Source organism: Nomascus leucogenys, chromosome 14 (genome assembly GCF_006542625.1).
Source record: "Nomascus leucogenys isolate Asia chromosome 14, Asia_NLE_v1, whole genome shotgun sequence".
In the NCBI taxonomy this organism is placed as follows: Eukaryota; Metazoa; Chordata; class Mammalia; order Primates; family Hylobatidae; genus Nomascus; species Nomascus leucogenys.
In genome coordinates, this window is record NC_044394.1 from 39,225,502 (window position 1) to 39,245,697 (window position 20,196).

Consider the following 20,196-nt stretch of genomic DNA (forward strand, 5'->3'; position numbering starts at 1 on the left):
TTACCGACGACCTCGGACCTCACAGTCCACAGGCCCCGCCCCCGGTGTGGGCCCGTCCCCTAGGCCCCAGACCCAGGCGACCCGAGAGCGCGGCTGGTGTCTCTGCCCAAGGCCGTCGGCACCACCCCTTCTGGCCCCACCCCGTCCACCTTCACCTTCACCTCCGTGCCACCGTCCCGCGCCCCCGCCTGCCCCACTCTGTCACCTATCTTGGGGAGCTGCGGGGAGGCCGTCCCAGGGACGCCCTCCAGCCCCTGGCTGCCCATGCCCCGACGCCTGCAGGTTTTCGGCGGCGGCGGCGGCGGCAGCGCGCAAGTGGACAGGGACCTGAGCAGGACGGCGGCGGGGGCTCCCTCCCTCTAGGGCTGGGCCCTGCGGGGCTGCGCAGCCAACGAGGCAGGGGACTGTGAAGGAGGTGCGAGGTGGGGCTCCTCTCCCGCTTGACACCCCTCCCCCTACAAAACACTGTGGTCCCCTACCTTATGTTTGGGACATTTCAAAGAAAAGTTCTCTTCGATGAATATGCAACCTGTGACCAAAGAGAAGTTTCGGTGGTTAGGACAGGGCGGGGGCTCACAGCTGTGGGGTTTTGTCTGCAACCAGGAGGAGAGCTGCACTGCCCGCGAGGCTCCAGACTTCAGGGGCTCTTTTCAAAGGGTTAATCAGATCCTGCACAAAACCCTCCACACTCCACTCCAGGGCGCGGGTGTGGCTCCTGGCCTGGCAGTCTTGACTCACCTCACCTCCTCCGCGGAGAGCTTTTCCCCGAGTTCCACGCGCCACCCCTCCTCACTTGAGGCAGTCCCTCCCTCCCTCCCGCCTTATTCTGCCAACCACACTTGTCACTGCCTCCTAAGAGACTGGCCTGTGTGATCTTGTCTTGCTCCTTGTTTCTTTTTCTTTTTGAGCTGGAGTTTCACTCTTTCACCCAGCAGTGGCGGGATCTCCGCTCACTGCAACCTCTGCCTCCCGGGTTCAAGCGATTCTCCTGCCTCAGCCTCCCGAGTAGCTGGGATTATAGGCATGCGCCACCACACCCGGCTAATTTTTCTATTTTTAGTAGAGACGGGGTTTCACCATGTTGACCAGGCTGGTCTCAAACTCCTGACGTCAGGTGGCCCACCCGCCCCGGCCTCCCAAAGTACTGGGATGACAGGCGTGAGCCACCGCACCCAGCCTTGCTCCTTGTTTCTTCCCCAATGGCAGGCAAGCTCCCAGAGGGCACCAGCTCTATCTTCTTCCCTGGATGTATGCCCAGCCACTGGAAGAGCTCACTAACTTCCAGTGAGCATGTCATGAACCCCTGTGGACAGACTGGTAGCGGTGTTGCAAGCCTGGATTTGAGCATCTGCTACTTCCTCTGAGCCTCGGTCTCCACATCTGTAAAATGGGCATTATGCCACCTACTGTATGCCTATCATGGAGATTGAGGATGGGAGTGTATAGAAACCACCTTGGCAGCAGCAGTGGCTCATGCCTGTAATCCCAGCACTTTGGGAGGATGAGGTGAATGAATCGCTTGAGTCCAGGAGTTCAAGACTAGCCTGGGCAACATGGCAAAACCTCATCTCTATCAAAAATACAAAAATTAGCCAGCATGGTGGCGCATGCCTGTAGTCCCAGCTACTCGAGAGGCTGGGGCGGGAGGATCACTTGAGCCTGGGAGGCGGAGGTTGCAGTGAGCTGTGATTGTACCACTGCACTCCAGCCTGGGCAACACAGCCAGGCCCTGTCTCAGATAAAATAAAATAAAATTAAATTAAAATAAAATAATAAAATAAAATAAAATAATAAAACAAAATAAAATTTAAAAATAAACCACCCTGCACATGTGTGGCATGCAGTGGGTGCAGGAGGCAGGGGCAGAGAGGACAACCGAGCATGGCCAGTGCTTATGCCCACCTAGGCCCGGGATGTGTTGCTATCTCAGGGAGTCCCCACTCCCCTGCCTGCTGCCTTCTAGGGAGAAGCTGGCTTTTCCCCCAGGGACCCCCTAGTCCCTAGTCCCCTTCTGGGCTCCCCTACCCCAAAGCCTCACCAGCTACTGTTCTGAACCCCAGACCCAAAAGTAGCTGGAGGCTGGTGCTCTCTCCAACACAATCTTCCTGTTCACATTGGAGGTGGCTCTGTGCAATGGCATCATGACAGGGTGGTGGCCACAAGGCAGGGTGGGGACAGCTCTGCAGCCCTGAGGGCAGGGCTGGGCGGTAGGAGGCCTCTCTGAGGCGGTCTCCCCTTGTCTCCAGAAGCTGGGGTGCCACGGACCTGGAAACTGCCATTCAGGGCCAGCAGCTGGAGATGTGCCACGGCTGTTCCCCTTCCCTTGGCTCAGGCAAGCCAGATGCGGTTCTGGGGCTGAACTAGATATTCCAAAGACACTGGGCTAAAACCGAAGGCCTGTCCCCGGTATGCCTGGGTAGCTGCAGGCACTCCCACCAAGGGAAGTTGAGGGTAGGAGGTCGCCACTCCCAAACTGGCTCCCTCAGCACTGCCCCAGCACCACCCCACATGGGGCACGGGGCGGGAGTCACTGGGCAAGGCCAATCCTCAATGATCTGGCTCCTGACCTGGTGCCTGCACCTGGGGAACCTGGGCACTCACTGACAGGTTGGCCCCAGGGCCCGAGTGGGGAAAGGTTCAGACAGGACACTGTGGTGTAGCAGCCTCTGCCTGCTCTTCAGTCACTGCTTGTCTCCAAAGTGGGTTCCTTAACAAGGATTGGAAGGGGGCAGGATGAGTAGGCCAGGACAGCACAGTGCAGGGCAGAGGCTGGCAGCCAGTGGGCAGCCCTGGTGCCCTGCAGTCCCAGTGCCTAACGCAGAGGCCTGGGGCTCCTCCCTGGCCAGACATCAGATCAGCCTGACTGGCCCATTCCTTCAGTGCCCTCTCACTCCCACCTCCCCCACCGCCTGGCTGGCGGAGTCACCCTGGGGGCCCTCCCTGCACCCCAAGTGCCCGCCCTCCCTGCCTTCACTCTCGAGCTCACTTGTTCTCCCTCGCCTTCTCTGGCAGCTGTTCCTCAGCTTCCCAGGGGTCCACCCTCCTCAGCCAGCTGTTCCATGGTGAACACAACCCTGCTATTTTGTCCCTTCCAGGGATCTGATGAGCCCTCTCTTGCTGATGGTGGGTGAGACTCGATCCTGAGCCCAGCTATCTACACTTAGCATGTCCACAGCTGCCTCTGCTGCCGTGTGGCCAAAGTGAACTGCCGTGTGTGTAGATGGCCTGGCAGAGCAGCCCAGTCCCCTCCCCACACCCAGGTCCTTTGTGGTGTGGCTCTGCAGCTCACCCCATGGAGAGGTGGCCTGCACTTCTCTGTGCTGGACTTGGGACCTGCTTTGGCTAACAGAACGTGGTAAAGTCCAGGACCTAGGCTGTGAGAGGCCCTGTGACCTCCACTCTCTCAAAGCCCTGCTGCTGCCATGAGGATGCACCCAGGCCAGCCTGCTGGAGGATGAGAGATTGCATGGAGCAGATAAGCTGGCCCAGCTGGGGCCACCCTAGATCATCCTGCTCCCAGCAGAGCCTGCAGCCAACTCACACCCTTTTGAGAACTAATGAAGGGCTGGCGCTGGAGACATGAAGCTGGACCTGGAAGGGCCAGTAGCTCTGCAGCAGCAGCTAATACTCCATTTGCACGTCCACATCCTACTTCTCCCCTTCATGGGGAAGCTGGGCATCAGGCTTGTCATCTCCCTCTCCCTCATCATCAAGTCCCATGGATTCTGTGCCAACTCAGTCTCTGAGGTGTATGTCTCCATTTGCAGCATTCCCAGTTCCTTTCCTGCCTCAATCTTCATGGCGCTACAGGGATCCCTGTTATATGAGGAATCCTTCTAGGATTTTATCTGAAACAAAAGTTCTCTTGCTCAAAGCCTAGTATACAAGTCCCACCGCTAAACAGTTGCTACCCAGCTCCCCCGATCTTTTGAGGCCTGGCTTAAATGCCACCTCCTCCTGGAAGTCTTCCTAGATTTCTCCCTGGTTCAGACAGGATGAACCTCTCCCACAGTGCACACTCTCTCCTTCCTGTCTGGTCTCCCTAACTGTGGCCAAGAACCACAGTTTTGCTGTCTGTCCCACTCAAGGGTGAGGCCCTTGGGGGGCTGGGCAGTGCTGGCGTAGGAGAAAGAACATAGGACATGGAGCAAGAAAGCCAAGGCATTAAGTCCTGGGACTGTCCACGCCATGCTGTATGCTGTGGGTGAGGCAGCCAATCTGTGAAGATGGCTGGAAACAACATGGGCCTGTAGCAGGGCTGGGAGTGGAGCGGGCGCTAAGTTAATCACTGTGGAAGGAGGAATGCGACTCGTGGCAGCTATTATGGGGAGTGTGGCCACATGCCTGGGCAAGTGGCAGGGTCCACGTTAAACTCTGGCTCACACTGCTCAGAGTGGGAGGGTGAAGCCAGTGAGAATCCTCCATGTCCCTGGCAGCTCAGCCCCCACCAAGCAACTGTCAGCACTCAGAGTCCTCTGTGTCCTCCCTGGGGCAGCTCGGCTGGGCTGACACTGGCTGGGGACTCACTAGGCAGGTGGGGTACAGGCTGTGGTCCCCTCTGTCCAGGCAAAGCCAGCAGGGCATCAGGTAAGGAGGGGAGGCAGTAGCTGGGGCTGCTAGGAGAGCGACGGGAGCCTGGGGGCCTGGGCTCTGTCCACTGGGAGGTGGGTTATGACTTCACCTCTTTCCAGGCCAGAGTTGGGAGAGACTGAGGGTGAGGGGGAGAGGTCACAGTGGCTGGACCCAAAATAGGACTGAGGCAGCACTGTGTGGGTAGTGTTCATTATTTCACTCTCCTCCCAGCAGCTCTGCAGAGAAGGGGCTATTATCATCTCCATCATACAGGTGGGGAAACTGTGTGCAGAGATATCGACCAACTTGCTCAAGACCACACATTAAAAACACTACTAGAGGCCGGGCGCAGTGGCTCACGCCTGTAATCCCAGCACTTTAGGAGGCTGAGGCGGGCGGATCACGAGGTCAAGAGATGGAGACCATCCTGTCCAACGCGGTGAAACCCCATCTCTACTAAAAATACAAAAATTAGCTGAGCGTGGTGGTGCACGCCTGTAGTCCCAGCTACTTGAGAGACTGAGGCAGGAGAATCGCTTGAACCCGGGAGGCAGAGGTTGCAGTGAGCCAAGATCGCACCACTGCACTCCAGCCTGGTGACAGAGTGAGACTCTGTCTCAAAAATAAGTAAGTAAGTAAGTAAGTAAATAAATAAATAAATAAATAAATAAAAATAAAAACACTACTAGGAGCCAGCGTGGCTGCGCACATCTGTGGTCTCAGCTGCTCAGGAGGCTGAGGTGGGAGGATGATTGAGCCCAGGAGGTTAAGGCTGCAGTGAGCCATGACTGCACCCCTGCACTCTAGCTCGGGTGACAGAGCAAGACTGTCTCAAACAAGAACGAAAACCACCCCCCCACCACTAGGGTTTGAATCTAGGCCAAAGTTGGCCCCAAATCTCCCAAAATATTGTTGTCTCCAATGACTAATATTGTACTATAAGCAATTACTTTCTCTGGATGAAATAAGGAACGTCTCTGAGCCTCAGTTTCCCCACCTGGTCGATAAAGGTAAGGGCTCCTGGGTGGCTCCAGCCCATGCAGGGTCATTCTGTGTGCCCAGTGATAGTAGGGGCTCAATAAATGCTTGCGGAACAAATGAATACATGAGTGAGAGGAGGGACCAGGGAGAGGATGGGGGGAGCTTGGGCCTACCTCCATACCCTGTTACCCTGCTTCAAAGCTTCCACAGTTGCTCCACGGGTCTCAGTCTGTTTTGAACCTCATCACCCCCAACTCAGTTGATTTTTGCTGTTGTAGTAGTGCTTTTCCCCTTGTCTCTGCTGAGTGAACTCCTATTTATCCTTCAAAGGCCCAACCCCCAATACCCCTTTCTCTCTGAGGCCTGAGATCCTCCCTGCCCCTTGGCAATGACGGCTCCGCAGACAGCATTCCACATTGTGATTTATGCCTCTATCTTCCCTCACTGCTCTGGGCACTCCTCAAGCAGGTGCCTGGGGAATGCCTCATTTCCATGTCCCTGGCATTGCCCAGCAGAGGTCTAGGCAGAGAGAAAGATAAAAGAATTGCTGGGGCAAGAGAGGATGGAAACTGAAGTGTGAGATGGGGCCTGGGTTTGGGGAGTTGTGCCCAGGGAGGGTCCCCCTGGACTGCTTGGATGGGCTCCAATGCCCTCCTGTTCCTGGGCGGGCTCGTACCTGCATCGCTGGCACACGGGTAGTGGTAGGTGTGGATGCATCCTTTGTGGCAGCACCCAATGGTGGCCCCGGCTTCTTGGCAGCTGGAACACGTCTGATGAAGAGAAAGGAAAGGCAGGTGAGTCTCCAGTTGGAGCCCAGCCCTCAAGCTTTACAGGCTGGTAGGCCAGGTGTAGTGGCTCATGCCTGTAATCCCAGCACTCTGGGAGGCCAAGGTGGGAGGATCGCCTGAGTCCAGGAGTTTGATACCAGCCTGGGCAACATGGTGAAACTGTCTCTGCAAAAAATAATGAGGGGTGGTGGTGTGTGCCTGTAGTCCCAGCTACTCAGAAAGCTGAGGTGGGAGGATTGCTGCAGCCTGGAGGTCGAGGCTGCAGTGAGCCGAGATTACGCCACTGCCTGTACTCCAGCCTGGGCGAGAGTGAGACTCTGTCTCCAAAAAAAAAAAAAAAAAAAAGCCGTACAGGCTGGCTGTCCCCCTGTGGTCCCTGCCTCCCTTCTCCAAAATGGTGCCTGAAAATCTACCAGAAGGAGGTTCAGCACTGGGGTACACATGCCCACAAGCATGGGTCATTTCACACCCCCTGGGCTGGTACATTGGGTAGGGAGACCCCCTTGGGCCAGTGATGCCAGTTACTACCATGGCTGTGGCTACCAGCCAGCATCTGCTGCATGCTTCCGGCGTGCTGGGCGTGGTGTGTGTCCTTGCCCACTGGCTTTTTTTTTTTTTTTTTTTGAGACAGAGTTTCACTCTGTTGCCCAGGCTGGAATGCAATGGCGTGATCTCAGCTCACAGCAACCTCTGCCTCCTGTGTTCAAGTGATTCTCCTGCCTTAGCCTCCCGAGTAGCTGGGATTACAGGCATGTGCCGCCATGCCCAGCTAATTTTTGTATTTTTAGTAGAGACGGTGTTTCACCATGTTGGCCAGGCTGGTCTCGAACTCCCGACCTCAGGTGATCTGCCTGCCTCGGCCTCCCAAAGTGATGGGATTACAGGCGTGAGCCACTGCGCTCGGCCTACTGGCTCTTTTTTCTTTTTCTTTTTTTTGAGAGGGAGTCTTGCTCTGTTGGCCAGGCTAGAGTTCACGCCATTCTCCTGCCTCAGCCTCCCCAGTAGCTGGGACTACAGGTGCCCGCCACCAGGCCCGGCTAATTTTTTGTATTTTTAGTAGAGACGGGGTTTCTCCGTGTTAGCCAGGATGGTCTCGATCTCCTGACCTCGTGATCCGCCCACCTCAGCCTCCCAAAATGCTGGGATTACAGGCGTGAGCCACCGCACCTGGCCGCCTACTGGGTCTTTCTAACAGCCCTCTGTGGGTCCCTTTCATTAATCTCACTTTACAGATGGTGAAACTGAGGCTCCCATTCCAGGCAACAGTGAAGGCATTCAGCATGGTTTTCTACCCTTTCTGGCAGCAGGAGCGCTGAAGCTAGGCTGGGACTGTTCTACCTAGGATGAGACCTGCACCCTCCAGGGGACCGGCTCTCAGACCTGTGAAAGGAGGCGGTGACGTGGTAATCCCTTGAGATGCCATCCTCCTCTAAGTCTCAAAACTGTCCTCTGCTGAGCTTGGGGGCTGCCCCACACCTGGACCAGCTGCTTGGAGTGGACGTGGCCAGGACAGTCACGCCAAGAAGGCCCTTGGAAGCGTGAAGCAAACCTGAGGCCGGGGAGGGATAAGTCACCAGGCGCCAGAGCCACAGTGCCACCGTGCTGGGGGCGAGGGATGAGGTAGAGAAGGCAGCAGAGAGGGCGGCAGCCTGTGCCCAGGTGCAAAGCCAGTGAAACAAACGACAATAGCTTCCTATGTGCCAGGCATGGCTGGAAGTCTCATGCCCACAGCAACCTTATGATGGGATAACTGTTATTTTACCCGGGTTACCAATGAGAGCTGAGGCTGAGTAACCTGCCTGAGGGCTCCAGGCTGGAGTAGGGGCCCACAGGACCCCACATGCTCAGGGTGGGTGCTCCATCCCACCCACAGCAGCTGAGAAATGTCAGAACACTCCCCTCCCCGCTGCCCACGCTGGGAGTGGGGCCTGGGGTTTATTCTAGAATTTCAGGTTTTCAGCTCAGGGCTGAGGCCTCCTTCGCACCTAGTCTGGGATGGCCTCCTGGAGATCTGGGGTCCAGTGTCCCCAATTCCTGACCCAAAAGGGATGATGAAACACAAGCCGGCCACTGTCTGTGAGTGGCCCTCAGTGTCTGGATGTTTAAGCATATGGCGGTCCTCTGGCTGAAGCCTTCTCTCCACTTACTGCACGGAGGCCCCAACCACCCTCAGGCAGGCATTTGAATAGCATTTTAGATGTGAAGAAACTGAGATGCAGAGAGAGTGAGGCCTCAGGCCCTTCTGACCCCAACTACCCAAGAGGAGGGCTGGGGTGGCGGCATGTAAACCCTGCCACAGGCGGAGCCTCTGCAGACACCACCCAGCCCCCTAACAATGCCCAGAGTCCGCTATGGGTCCCTCTCACCCCAAGCATTCCATGGCCAGGCTCCATCTGGATGAGAGGTAGGGGTCTATGATGGCTTTGGGGGAAGGGCAGGCAGGGCTCAGAGATAGCAGGCGGGGGCAGTTCCCAGAAAGGGCCATCGAGGAAAAAGGGTATCCCTGAGAGCTGGCTCAGAGGTTCTGACCTCCAGAGCACGAAAGTGAGGTCAAGGTACCGAGGGGTGCGGCAGTGCTGGGGCCAGGGACGCAGCTGCACCCCAAGCCCCTTCCACATGCCAGGCAGGTCCCACATGATCCACAGAACCCCACAATCCTGCTAACGGGGTTTGACATTGTCGAGTTCTCAGAGGATGCGTGACTTGCCTGGAGCTATGGAACTAGCCCTCGGCAGAGCTGGGATTTGAACCAGGGTCTGACTCCAAAGAGCATGGCACCCCCAAGCCACTGAGGCAGGAAGGGGTGGTGAACCAAAAGTGACCCTGGGAAGCCCCAGACTCTGCCCATTCTCCCAGGATGTCCCATCTCTCTGGCAGGGTGTTCCTGGTTCCGACCTTCCCGGGGCAGCCCTAGTTGCGCAGGCTGTCAGGCCATTTCTGGAGCATGGCACAACGGACAGGCATGGGCTGGGCTGGCAAGTTCCAGCCCCCATATGGTGTAGGGAAGCTAGCGCCTCTCCAACACACACTGTTTCCTCAGTCCAGCAGGACCTTGTGTGTGCATGGGCGGTAAGACACCCATGGGCTGGGGACAGGATGGGGCGGTTGGTGCTCAGGGCTGACCCCTCCTCCCTTCAGCCGGCCAGTGCTGGCTGCAGGGGACGTGGAGACGATCTGATCTCAGCCTGGTGGGACGTGAGTGTCGGGGAGCATGGAGGCAGCCCCTGGTGAGGCTGCAGGACCGAGGACGCCGTGGGGACAAGGCTTTCAGGAATGGGGCTGTGAAGCAGGGGAGGTGGCAGCCGGCTGGGGCTGGTGATCTGAGGGTTATTATTTTTTGATGACGGGAGAGACTTGAACCTGTTTCAAGGCGCTGGGAAGGAGCCAGTAGTGTGTGTGAGAGAGAGAGAGAGAGAGAGAGAGAAAGCAGGAGAGAGGCAAAAAATCATTGTAACTGGGAAGGGGAGAGGCAAGAGGCCCAAGGCCACCATCTGCTGGGCAAGGAAGGCCCGCGACACCACGAACCTGCAGGAGTCCTGTCGGGGCCAGCCTTCCTCTGAGGTGGAGGGTGGAGTGAGGTGGGCAGGGCGTCTGGGCGTGGAGAAGGTCTCCAACCATCCCCATGGGCAGTGGGAAACAGGTGCCCAAGACACACACTAGGAGGCGTGGGTGGCAAACACAGTGGGCCCCCACCGGGACCTTGGTTTGGCCAGGCAATGCCACGGCAACTGTCAGGAGCAGGGGCTGCTCAGAGGGGCTGCAGGGATGTACTGCGAGAAACAGGTGGGCAGCGCAGCGACGGGGGAGGAGGCTGGGCAGGGGGAGGGGCGAAGCCACCTGCTGGGGCCACTGTGCTGGGTCACTGAATCACTCAGATGCAGGCAGTGTTTGTCCAGGGCCTCTGGAGACCCCTGCCAAGCCCCTCTGGCTCCCCTGTGACCTCAGCCACACATAGTAGGCTGAAGGAAGGAGTGGAGGGGATGGGACTCAGGGCAGGGGCCAGAGAATGCTGCAGGCGTCCCCACTGAGAGCCACCACACAGCGCTGAGAGCTGGGAGTGTCACTCCACGGAAGTCTGGATAAGACAGTGGAGTCGGGGCTAAATGTAGGGGCAGGAGCATGGCCCCGGGGGAGGGGTGGACTCCACCACCCCCACTGGCCCCTCCATAAGAAGGGCACAGAGGTACTCTATGGTACTGGGGAAGTGGTGACACCAAGAACGTCACCCTGCTGTCACCAGAGCCACCAGGCCCCTCTGCACTATCACAGGGCTGCTGTGCTCGGTGGGCTCGGAGGTGCCCTCCTTTTAACCCTCCCAAACCCTCCTCCATGGGCACCCTCACACCCACGTTAGGGGCGAGGGGACGGAGGCACAGAGAGGGCAGGTCACAGCCGCAAAGGTGCATGGCGGCACAGCCCCAGAGTTCCCTCTCTCACGTTGGTGCTCAGTGACTATGGCTTCCAAAGCTGGTCTCAGAGCCAGTGGTGAGGGTCCAGGCCTGCCCCGCCCTGCCTGTTGTGACTGTGTGACCCCATGGACTGTTCTGCAGAGGGAGGAACCCTGTGACTGGGTCCATGCACCAAGCATGTGTCGCCAGAAAGGGTCTTCCTGAGCCCTTAGCTTCATCCCAGAGGCAACGGAGACAGGAACAGAGGGTGGGCAACTTGCTCTTGCACCGCCTGGGGCAGCCCTGATGTTCAATCTTGGGAGTCCTCGTGTTCTCTGGGCCTTGGCATCTCCGGTGACAGCATGGGGAGGGGCCCAGTGGACTCCGGGTGGGGCTGGAGCCTGAAGATGCCAGGTGAGTGGGAGAGTGGTGGTGGCTGGGCATACGGCCCCAGCGGGAAGTCTCCTGGGACGGGGTAGGCGAGTGTGACCTGCCTTAGCCAGATGGGTGCCTCCACTTCCCCCACACACCCCAGAGAGGCTCAGGACTCTGCAGATCGTCCCGAGACTGCAGACACATTTGGCCCACACTGTAGCACTAGAAACAAGGGGCTCCCCGACTGCCTGCCTGTCCTTTGGAACCCCACACTCCCCACCCTGGCTGGGCTGGCCTCTTACCATGTCCACGGCCACCTTCATGGCCTCCTGCAGCCCAAAGAGCTTCCCGGCCACCAGGTAGACGCCACTGGTCCACACGGCACAGGCCTCGTGCACCCAGTGCTCCTGGGCCTCCCCGCCGGGCTCTGCCGGGGCCTCCTTGCTGCACTCATGTTTGCGACCCTTGTCGGCTGGGGCTGCCTCCTCGCCCCCATCCTCCCGGCCATCACAGCAGTAGCAGCTCTGCAGCCTCCGGGACAGGCCCCTGGCACTGGTGCGCAGTGGGCCCTGCTTGGCTGGGTCAGCTGAGCCGTCAGGCCTGGGGGGCTTCCCGGCAGCAGCAGCAGCTGCACAGTCAGGACCTTTGAGTGTTCTCTCAAGCGGCAGCGAGGCCTCCTCACAGGTGCCTTCTGGCCGCACCTTCTCCTTGAGTTTTGGCTTCTTTTTGGGGAGGCAGTGTTCAGGGTAGTAGGGCCCACAGAGGTCCCCAAGGTCCTTGAAGTTGGCTGGGTTTTGGCAGAGGCAGCAAACAAGGCAAGAGGTACTCAGGGCCTTGGAAACCACAGGCCCCAAGTGCATCGTGGAGGAGAGGGGCAAGGAGGGCCGAGGCTGCAGGATGGAGCCTCCATGGAGTGTGGCCAGGGAGGCCCCGGCTGCATCCAAGGAGAACGAGGATGAGGATGAGGAAGAGGAGGCAGAGGAGGAAGGCTTCCTATGGGGCTTGGGCGCATCTCCAGGGGAGTTGACAACAGTGCATATGGTGGTGAACGCATCTTGCTTCTCCACCCGCACGAAGGGTGAGAAGGCGGGGGTCCGGCTGTCTGACCTCAGCCGCTTGCAAGAGGAAATGTACTTGAGGCGGATTTCAGGCTCTGCGGGATCCAGGGGCAGCACCTGCTGCTGCCGTCGTCGCTTGGCACGCCCCTTACAGGGTGAAGAGGTGGTGTTCTTGGCCCGGCCCCTAGTGAGGCGCTTCCGCTTGGAATAGCTGCTATAGTTGGTGTGGCCTGGCTGTTTCTGTGCCCTTGTCTGGGGCTGGCAGGGCCTGCCCTCGGGGGGCTGGAAGGCCAGGCCCAGCTCCTCCATCTTTGGCTTCTTGCCTCCTCCACCAGAGTTGTCCTCGCTGGCCCCTTGTGTGCCACTGGCCCTGTCTCGGGGAGTCAGGAGCAGAGCTGGGCCAAGATAGGGCCGCTTCTCCAGCGGGCCTTTGGAGAGTCCAAGGGCCCCTGCCCGGCCTTTCCGGCTCCTCTTCTTAGGCGCCAGGGCAGTCCCCCCGGGCTGCAGGGCCTCTGGGGATGTAAAGGCCTCAGTTTTGAAACAGTCAGTCGAAGACAGTTTCTTACTGTTCATGAGTTTGCCTTTTAAGGATCTGTTGGTTGGATTTCTGCATAATGGATCAGCCCCAGAAGAAGCCGGAAGCTTCTGCCCGGTGCCCACATTTACCAGGCCTTCTTCTACCCCCACTGGGCTGCCCCCAGCACCCTTGAGCCCACGGTCTTTGTCGGGAAGGGATGGGCTCAGAGGATTACCAGGAGAGGCTTTACATGTGAACTTCTTGAGGCTGGGTGAGGTGATCTTCTGCACGATGGCTTCCAGCTTCAGGCCCCGGCCCTTCCGGGGTGGCAGCACCTTGGTCTTCATGGCCCCCTGGAAGGCTGCCCGAGAGGCGAGCTTGAGGCAGGCATCGGGGGTCTCCGGGGGTGGGGACTTTGTGGTGGGCTCGCCGTTGCCCTTGGCGGGCTTGGCTTTCTTGGGAGAAGACATCCTCTTGAAGAGGGTGGGGGAACCCTCGGGCCTCTCCTCCTTCCCATCTCCCCCATTGCCACTGGCGTTGCTGCTGCTGCTGCTGCGGCTCCGCAAGACCAGGTTCCGCTTCTTGGTGGGGACCGGCGCCATGAAGGCCGACTTCCTTTTGAGCGCATGGAGGGGCCGGTCAGAGAGCTTGCTGCCTGCGCCAGGTTTGGGGACCCTTGCCCGCTGGCTCACCCTGCCCTCCTTCTGGGGGCTGCCGGAGACCTTGAACGTGGCGGGCAAGTGGCTGTTGTCGAGGAGCTTCTTGGTGGCACGGCAGTTGGGGAGCCGGCCCTCAGAGGGCCTCCGCCGCTTGGAGTGGAAGATCTCCTGGGTTTTGGTGCGTGACCGAAGGATCATGGAGCGCTGGTCCTTGCCAGGCGTGCTGGGCGAGTCTGTCTCCTTGGTCTTGGAGCCCATCGGGCTGCTGTCGGAGGCCACAGGCAGGGCGGCCGGGTTGCTGGGGCTGGAGGCAGCCTTGGGTGAGGGCTTCCCCACCCGCTTGCCCGACTTGAAGGCGGCTCGCTGCTTGCCCCCCAGTTTGTCTGGGGGTGCAGGGGTGGTGGTCAGGCCTGGGGGCCCAGGTGTGCGGGGCTCACTCAGGGCTGTGAGAGAACGAGTACACATCCTGGGGAGCCCTTCCGAGGCCCCCCGGCCTGGGGCTCCAGCCCCTTCCATCTGTCCCTGTGGGGGCCCTGTGCAGGATTCAGGGAGCAAGAGGTCTTTGGGCAGTGCTGGTGCCCTGCATGGGGAGTCCTCGGCCTCGGGCAGCCCCCGGTGCACCCGACGGCTCCGTAAGCTTTTGCCCCGTGGCACAGGCTCTTTCTTCGCGATGGGCGCCTCGGGCACAGCAGGCTTGTTGGGCTTCTGGGCCAGAGAGGCGTCTGAGGGGGAGGAATCCCCTGGAGCTCGCTCCCTATCAGGCCCCTCTTCACCTGGCTTCATGTGGGACAGAGAGGACTCAAACCAGCTCTGGACCTTTGACTCGGTGCCCACGGTAGGGCCCAGCAGGATGACGGACTCCCCTGAGAGGTGGCATGGAGAGCCCCAGCTGGCCTTGGAGTCCAGCACCTCCTCCACCTCCTCCTTGGTGCAGATGAGTGGGGCCTTGGGTGACAGCGGGTCCTGCATGCCGGACCTCTGCTCGGGGCTGCCCAGGAGCTCACATAGGGAGGAGTACTCCTCCTCAGCTTCCAGGTCCTCCTTCCTGCTGGTGGGTGGCAGCAATGGGAGGTCCCCAAAGTCGGCGGTGGAACAGCAGTGCCGGCTGTCTTCCAGCCACCGGTCAGCCTTGGCCACCTCGGGGCACTGCAGCAGCCCGCCTGCCTCCTCCTTCACCCCACCCACCTCCTCCTGCTTGAAGTCCCCGGGCAATGAGGCCACCTTCTCCCCAGGGCGGTCCTCCTCCTGGAAGCCCAGGCAGGCCGAAGCCTCATGGGTGTCCCCTTTGCTGATGCCATCTGAGGCCTTCCCACCCTGCTCCAGGCCCTTGGTGAGCTCGCCAGGGTGCAATCCCCACCTGGGACAAGCATCCCCCAGGTTTTCCTCTGGCCAGGCAAAAGGGTTGGCACTGTCCGCTGAGCTGGCAGCGGTCGTGTCTGGGAAACAGTCAAAAGCTGCTGTGGTGGGGTCTGGAGCAGGAGCCCCAAGGGTGGGCTTGGTGCCAAAGGAGAGAGGACCAGTTGTCTTTTTGGGGTCGGGGGTAGTGAAGGCCACAGAAGGGTCTTCAAACAGCCCTGGGCTGAAGTCCTTGGCATTGCCGCCCTTGTCCAGCTGCAAGGAGTCGGGCAGGGCCTCTGGCTCCCCAGGCCGGGGCCACGCACTCTTGGCCACAGAGTCCAGGCAGGCGCTGTGGTTCTCCAGCGAGAAGGGTGGCTTGCTGCTGTCCTTGACCAGGCTGGGTGCTTCGGCCCAAGCTTTGTCAGCCTTCTCACCGATGGCTTCCTGCAGTCCCAGGATCTCGGAGGCCAGGTCCTCCTGTGCCAGGGCGCTGAGCAGCAGCCGTGGACAGTCCCGCTCACCTGCCACGAACTTGGAGAAGCTGTCGAGCGGCAGACTGCTGTGCAGGCTCTGGAAGGAGTCGTCAGATTTGGTGGACATGTCGTCAGGAGAGGTTACAGAACAGGTGGACACGGACTCGGGCTTGGCCTTCGAGTTGCTGTTGACCCTGGCAGGGCTGCCACGGGCCTGGCTGCAGTAGAGGAAGCTGCGCTCCAGTGGGTCCTCGGAGCCGCTCAGGTAGTCGGCCTCCTGCGGCTCTGCATGCGTGGACTGTGGCGTGCTGCTCAGTGGCTCTGACAGCGGTGTGCCCGCGGGCTCGGCCGAGTAGCCGCTCCCTTCGGGGCTGCAGTGCTGGCTTTTGTGCTGCTCTGGGGTCCTAGACACGAGGTTCTTGACACCTTTCTTTTGCGGCACAGCAGCCTTGGAGAGCAGCAACTGCTGGACGGTGTTGGAGATGTTCTCCACCTGTGAGGTCAGCGCCGTGAGGCTCTGCAGGCTGAGATCCGACAGCAGGTTCTCGGGAAGCTTGTCCTTCTGAAGGGGCTTGCAGTTGCCAGCCTGGGTGTCCAAGGAACTGGTGGCATCCGTTGGGGAGGGATTGAGCAAGGGCATGAAGTGGCTGTGGTCAGTGATCCCTGCAGGGAAGGCCCCGGTGCTGAGCGGCTGCTGGCTATAGGGAAAGTTCTCCAGGTTTGGCATCAGCGGCGACGGTGTGGAGCTGTAGGAAGGTGAGCGGCCCACGGAGCGGGCGGGTGAGTGGCTGGAGCTGGGGCTGAAGGTCTGGTAGTACTGCTCTGGGGTCCGGACGGCTGCGTCCGGCTGGCAGTAGCCCTGGCCTTGTTGCCCGTAGTGCTGATACTTGGCGAGGTTTTGGTAATGGAGGGTTTCCTGGGCATGGTGCCGGCTCTGAAGGGCTTGCTGCTGCTGCTGCTGCTGCTGCTGCTGCTGCTGGTCATAGCTGAGGCGGCCCGACTGGTAGGCATGAAGATTCTGGACCCGCTGCCCCGGGGCCAGGCTGGAGCTGGCAGTCAGCGGCCTGTCATGGGGCTGAGCAGTCGGTGCTGTGCAACTCTTATAGGAGTGGGCCCCCTGCCCACCACCCTGGACAGAGGAGGAGTAGGTGGAGGAGGTGGGGAAGGACTGGGAATGCTGAGGAAAGTGGGTACCCTGGGGGAATGGCAGAGGGGAGGCAATGTCGTTCTGCAGCTTCTGCCTTTGGAGCTTGGGGTATGCCAGGGGCTGCTGGGGCGGCGGTGGCTGCTGGACGTGCAGGGAATGAGTCCGAAAGGGCACCTGGGCGCCCTGCTCTGCATACTGCCTGGTGGGGGGCACTGCTGTCTTTTTCATCAAGTTCTCATCATACTTGGCCACCCCTGCTGGTAGTGGCTGCGGCTGTGGGGGTGGTGGCTGTGGGGCCCCCCAAGCCTGAAGGCTCTCCTCACCAGCATAGCGGCCTGGGTAGGGGCTGCTGTCCTGGACGCCGTAGCCAGGGAAAGCTGGCCTCCCCTGCAGGGCTTGCTGTGTGGGCAGGGCCTTGCTGCCTCGGTGGTACTTGTCGGCGGCCACCGCGGCTGCAGTGCCAGAGGGCGTGCCAGCGCCACCCTCATAGCTCGGGTAAGGCTGCGGGTTATAATAGTCCTTGGCGAGCAGCCGCTGCCGGTCGCAGCTTAGCCCGGCCTGACTCGGCTGCCTGTAATTCTCCAGGCGTGATGTTTCCTGTGAGGTCTGCTGGTAGTTCTGTTGTTTGCCATGGAAACCACACCTTTCTCGAAAAGACTGCATGACTCGGGCTGGTTATCTGTGAAAAGAAAAAGGGAGGGAGCGAGGGAAAGAGGGAAGAGGGGAGGACGGGCAGGGAGGGGGCAGAGGATGAGCGATTCAGATGGGCCACTTCCTTTTGCCTCAGAAAGCACCCTCCCACCCACCTCCCCACCCTGCCTGCTCCCCCGCGCAGCTCTTAATATTCCCCCCTGCGCCTGAGCCTCTCCACCAGCTGTGTGCATATTGACAACTTCTGTGTCAGGGAGGTGTGCTCTGTAATTCCTGCTCCCACATCGCCTGCAGCTGAGCCTTGCCAAGGATGGCCACCGATGCGGGAGGCAAAACCGGCTGCCCAGCGACAGGTCACTGGGGAGCTACCCGCCCCCCCCCACTGCCAGCTCCTCCCCACTGTCCCCCACCCACCACTCCCCGCCCTTCCTGACAGCTCAAAAGCATTTAGCAGAGCAATTCCCGCTCCCTCGTCCCCTGGGGCCTGCTGGATCCTGTAATCTAGTCCCTTCGCGACCGTGTTCAAGCATGACCCAGCCATGCTGGGGACTGAGGAAGGTCTGCCCCTGTCCCAGGGAGGCCGCTTGAGCACACGCACATGCGCGCACACAAGCATATGTATGTTCACACACACACACACACACACGCACGCATGCACACACACACCTTCTCTATCACTGCCACGCCATCTGGAATCTGTCTGTTCCTTCTAGCAGACATCGATTAGGGGCTGCCAAGCCACTGTAGACATAAAACGTCCCCTCCTCTGACTCCCAGGAACGCAAGACGGCAGCACCTGCCTCCTGTTTTTGATATCATAGGTGCATAAACAGATTACGTGGCCCAGAGTGAGGGAGTGCATACTAATGGGAATAGAGATGCAGTCCCACAGCCACGGCCATCGAAGGGCACAGCCCAGCCCCACCCGCATGGGGTGACACAGCCCTGTCCCTCCTGGCCAGTTCCTCCTCCCCACCTCCGCAGGTGAGGGCTGGGGCAGGCAACACTCAAGAGCCCATCTGGTTATGATTTTAGGGACTGGGGCTCAGGCAGGGGTCTAACCTGCCCCTGCCTGCAGAGCAGAATCCTGGGTCAGGAAAGGACCCGGGGTGAGTTGGGGGAGCCTCTCAGAGCAGAGCATCTGACCACTCGGCATCCAGGGTAAAGGTTCCTCCAGCTGACTCGCTGGCCTGGCCACCCAGAAGACCCCTCAAAGAGGGATGGAAGAAAGAGGAATGCCCCAGGTTTTGGAGGAAATGCACGGAGGGGCTGGCCATCGGCCGAGTCCCAGAGGGTTTGGGATTTACCCAGAACCATGCTGGCCCGGAGGCAGGAAGAAGGGGGCTCAGCTCAGCCTGCGTGGCCCAGGCCCCCAGGAGGGGATAGGGGACTTTCCAGTGCTGGTTCCCAAATGCTCCAAAAGGAAGGGGTGGCTTGCCTCAGGCTACAAAGATTCCAGGTTGATGAAGGGGTCAGGAAGGGACAAAGAGGGGGGGAGAGGGGCACAGAGAGGGAGAGGCACACAGAGTCGGCGGGGGGTGGGGACAGGGAAGAGGCAGAAAGGTGAGGAGTGGGGGAGAGCTGGGGGTGCTGCTCCAATCACCCTTCTTCCTTGGCCCGGACCCCACCACAAGTGCCTTCCTCATTTAGTGTCTGGGGACAGATGCAGGGAAGGGGACAGAGGGCCTCCATCTGCCTGAGAGCAGGGCAAGCCCAGGGTAGCCAGATGGCCCCCAGAAGCCCGTCAGCCCAGTCCTGGGACCACCTCTCCTGCTATCTGGAGTTAGCTTGCCCTGGCCCACGAATGCAGGAGACCCAGCCCAGTGTGGGGGCCGGCCACTTTCCTACGAGGCGAGCCCCTGCCCACCGGCTTATCAAAGCCACTTTCCCTCTGCTCTAGCTCCTCTCCCTGGATTGTCGCAGGCATCCCTAACAAGCAGCGTGCCCGCCCTTCTGACCCACTTCAATCCTACCCCTGGCGGCTCGGAAAAAAACATTACAGGAGGTTCCTGCTGCGACGCGCCAACCCAGAGGAGCTGGGGACAGCACTTGGTTCTGGTCTGGCAGCTCCCTGCCAGGTGGGCAGCCTCACGCTCCTGCCCTGGCCAGACTGCCACAGGGCAGCCCAGGCGAGCCTGTGCCCAGGCCGAGGGCACGGCACCCGCTCCCTGCCCTCCCCAGGTGCATGTTTATGAGCCCAGAATGTGCAAACCCAGGACCACTCTGAAGGCTGCGCCTCGTATATCTGCACAAATTACATTTCGGCTTTTATTAGTCCCAGATCACTCTCATTTCCTGCTGAGTGTCCTGTGGATATCATTAACATTTCTACGGCTTTATATTTTATTTTATTTTTCACATTCGCCAAAATACATTACCAGAAACATTATTTAAAGAGAGACAGAGACAGTGAGGGGGTGCTATTACCAGTATCCCCTCCCTGCCTGTCCGTCTGCATCCCTCCCTCCCTGTTTAATCGGTCCAGCTGCTGTGTCTTTTAATTTAGCAGAGCTGTATTACAGGCAGGTCTCCCAACACACACGAGCAGCTGGATGCGGTGAAAGCATCTATCGCTAAGAAAAGACAGTTCAATTAAAACACGAGAAGCCCAGTGCTGATGGAGAACGCAGGCAAAAATGCTCGCCCCAACACCACCCTGGAACCCAAGGCAAAGGGAGGGATGGGAACAAAGGCACAGGCTGCCTCTCAGTGCCAGCCAGGTCCCACTGCCAGCTCTGCTGGGAGAAAATGGGGCACTGCCTCTTTAAGGGCTGCCTCAGGCCTGCTTGGGCTCTGTTGTTATTAATTATTATGATTACTTTTTTTTTTTTTTTTCGAGACGGAGTCTCGCTTTGTTGCCCAGGCTGGAGTGCAGTGGCGCGATCTCGGCTCACTGCAAGCTCCGCCTCCCGGGTTCACGCCATTCTCCTGCCTCAGCCTCTCCGAGTAGCTGGGACTACAGGCGCCCGCCACCACGCCCGGCTAATTTTTTGTATTTTTAGTAGAGACGGGGTTTCATCGTGGTCTCCATCTCCTGACCTCGTGATCCGCCCGCCTCGGCCTCCCAAAGTGCTGGGATTACAAGCGTGAGCCACCGCGCCCGGCCGATTATGATTACTTTTCAAGAACACTAGGACAGGACACAGAAGGCGAGAGGCGGGCAGCAGGGCTGGGCTGGGTTGGGTTGGGCTGGGCGGGCCTCAGGAGAGGAGGGGGCAGAAAGAGTCCCCCCCCCGCCCCGCCCCCAGC

General features: G+C 59.6%; 1 protein-coding gene across 4 annotated transcripts in view; it reads right to left on the reverse strand.

Moving 5' to 3' along the window:
- Positions 1-20,196, reverse strand: part of RAI1 (retinoic acid induced 1) — a 130,946-nt gene that overhangs the window by 1,499 nt on the left and 109,251 nt on the right. For all 4 annotated transcript variants that reach the window (XM_030827638.1, XM_003279862.4, XM_030827637.1 and 1 more), the window contains 3 exons: positions 11,407-16,975; positions 6,230-6,323; positions 480-529 (listed from right to left, as the gene is read on the reverse strand). In XM_030827638.1, coding sequence (XP_030683498.1) covers positions 480-529; positions 6,230-6,323; positions 11,407-16,959 — 5,697 coding nt within the window. In that variant the 5' untranslated portion in view covers positions 16,960-16,975. The remainder of the gene's footprint in view (positions 1-479; positions 530-6,229; positions 6,324-11,406; positions 16,976-20,196) is intronic.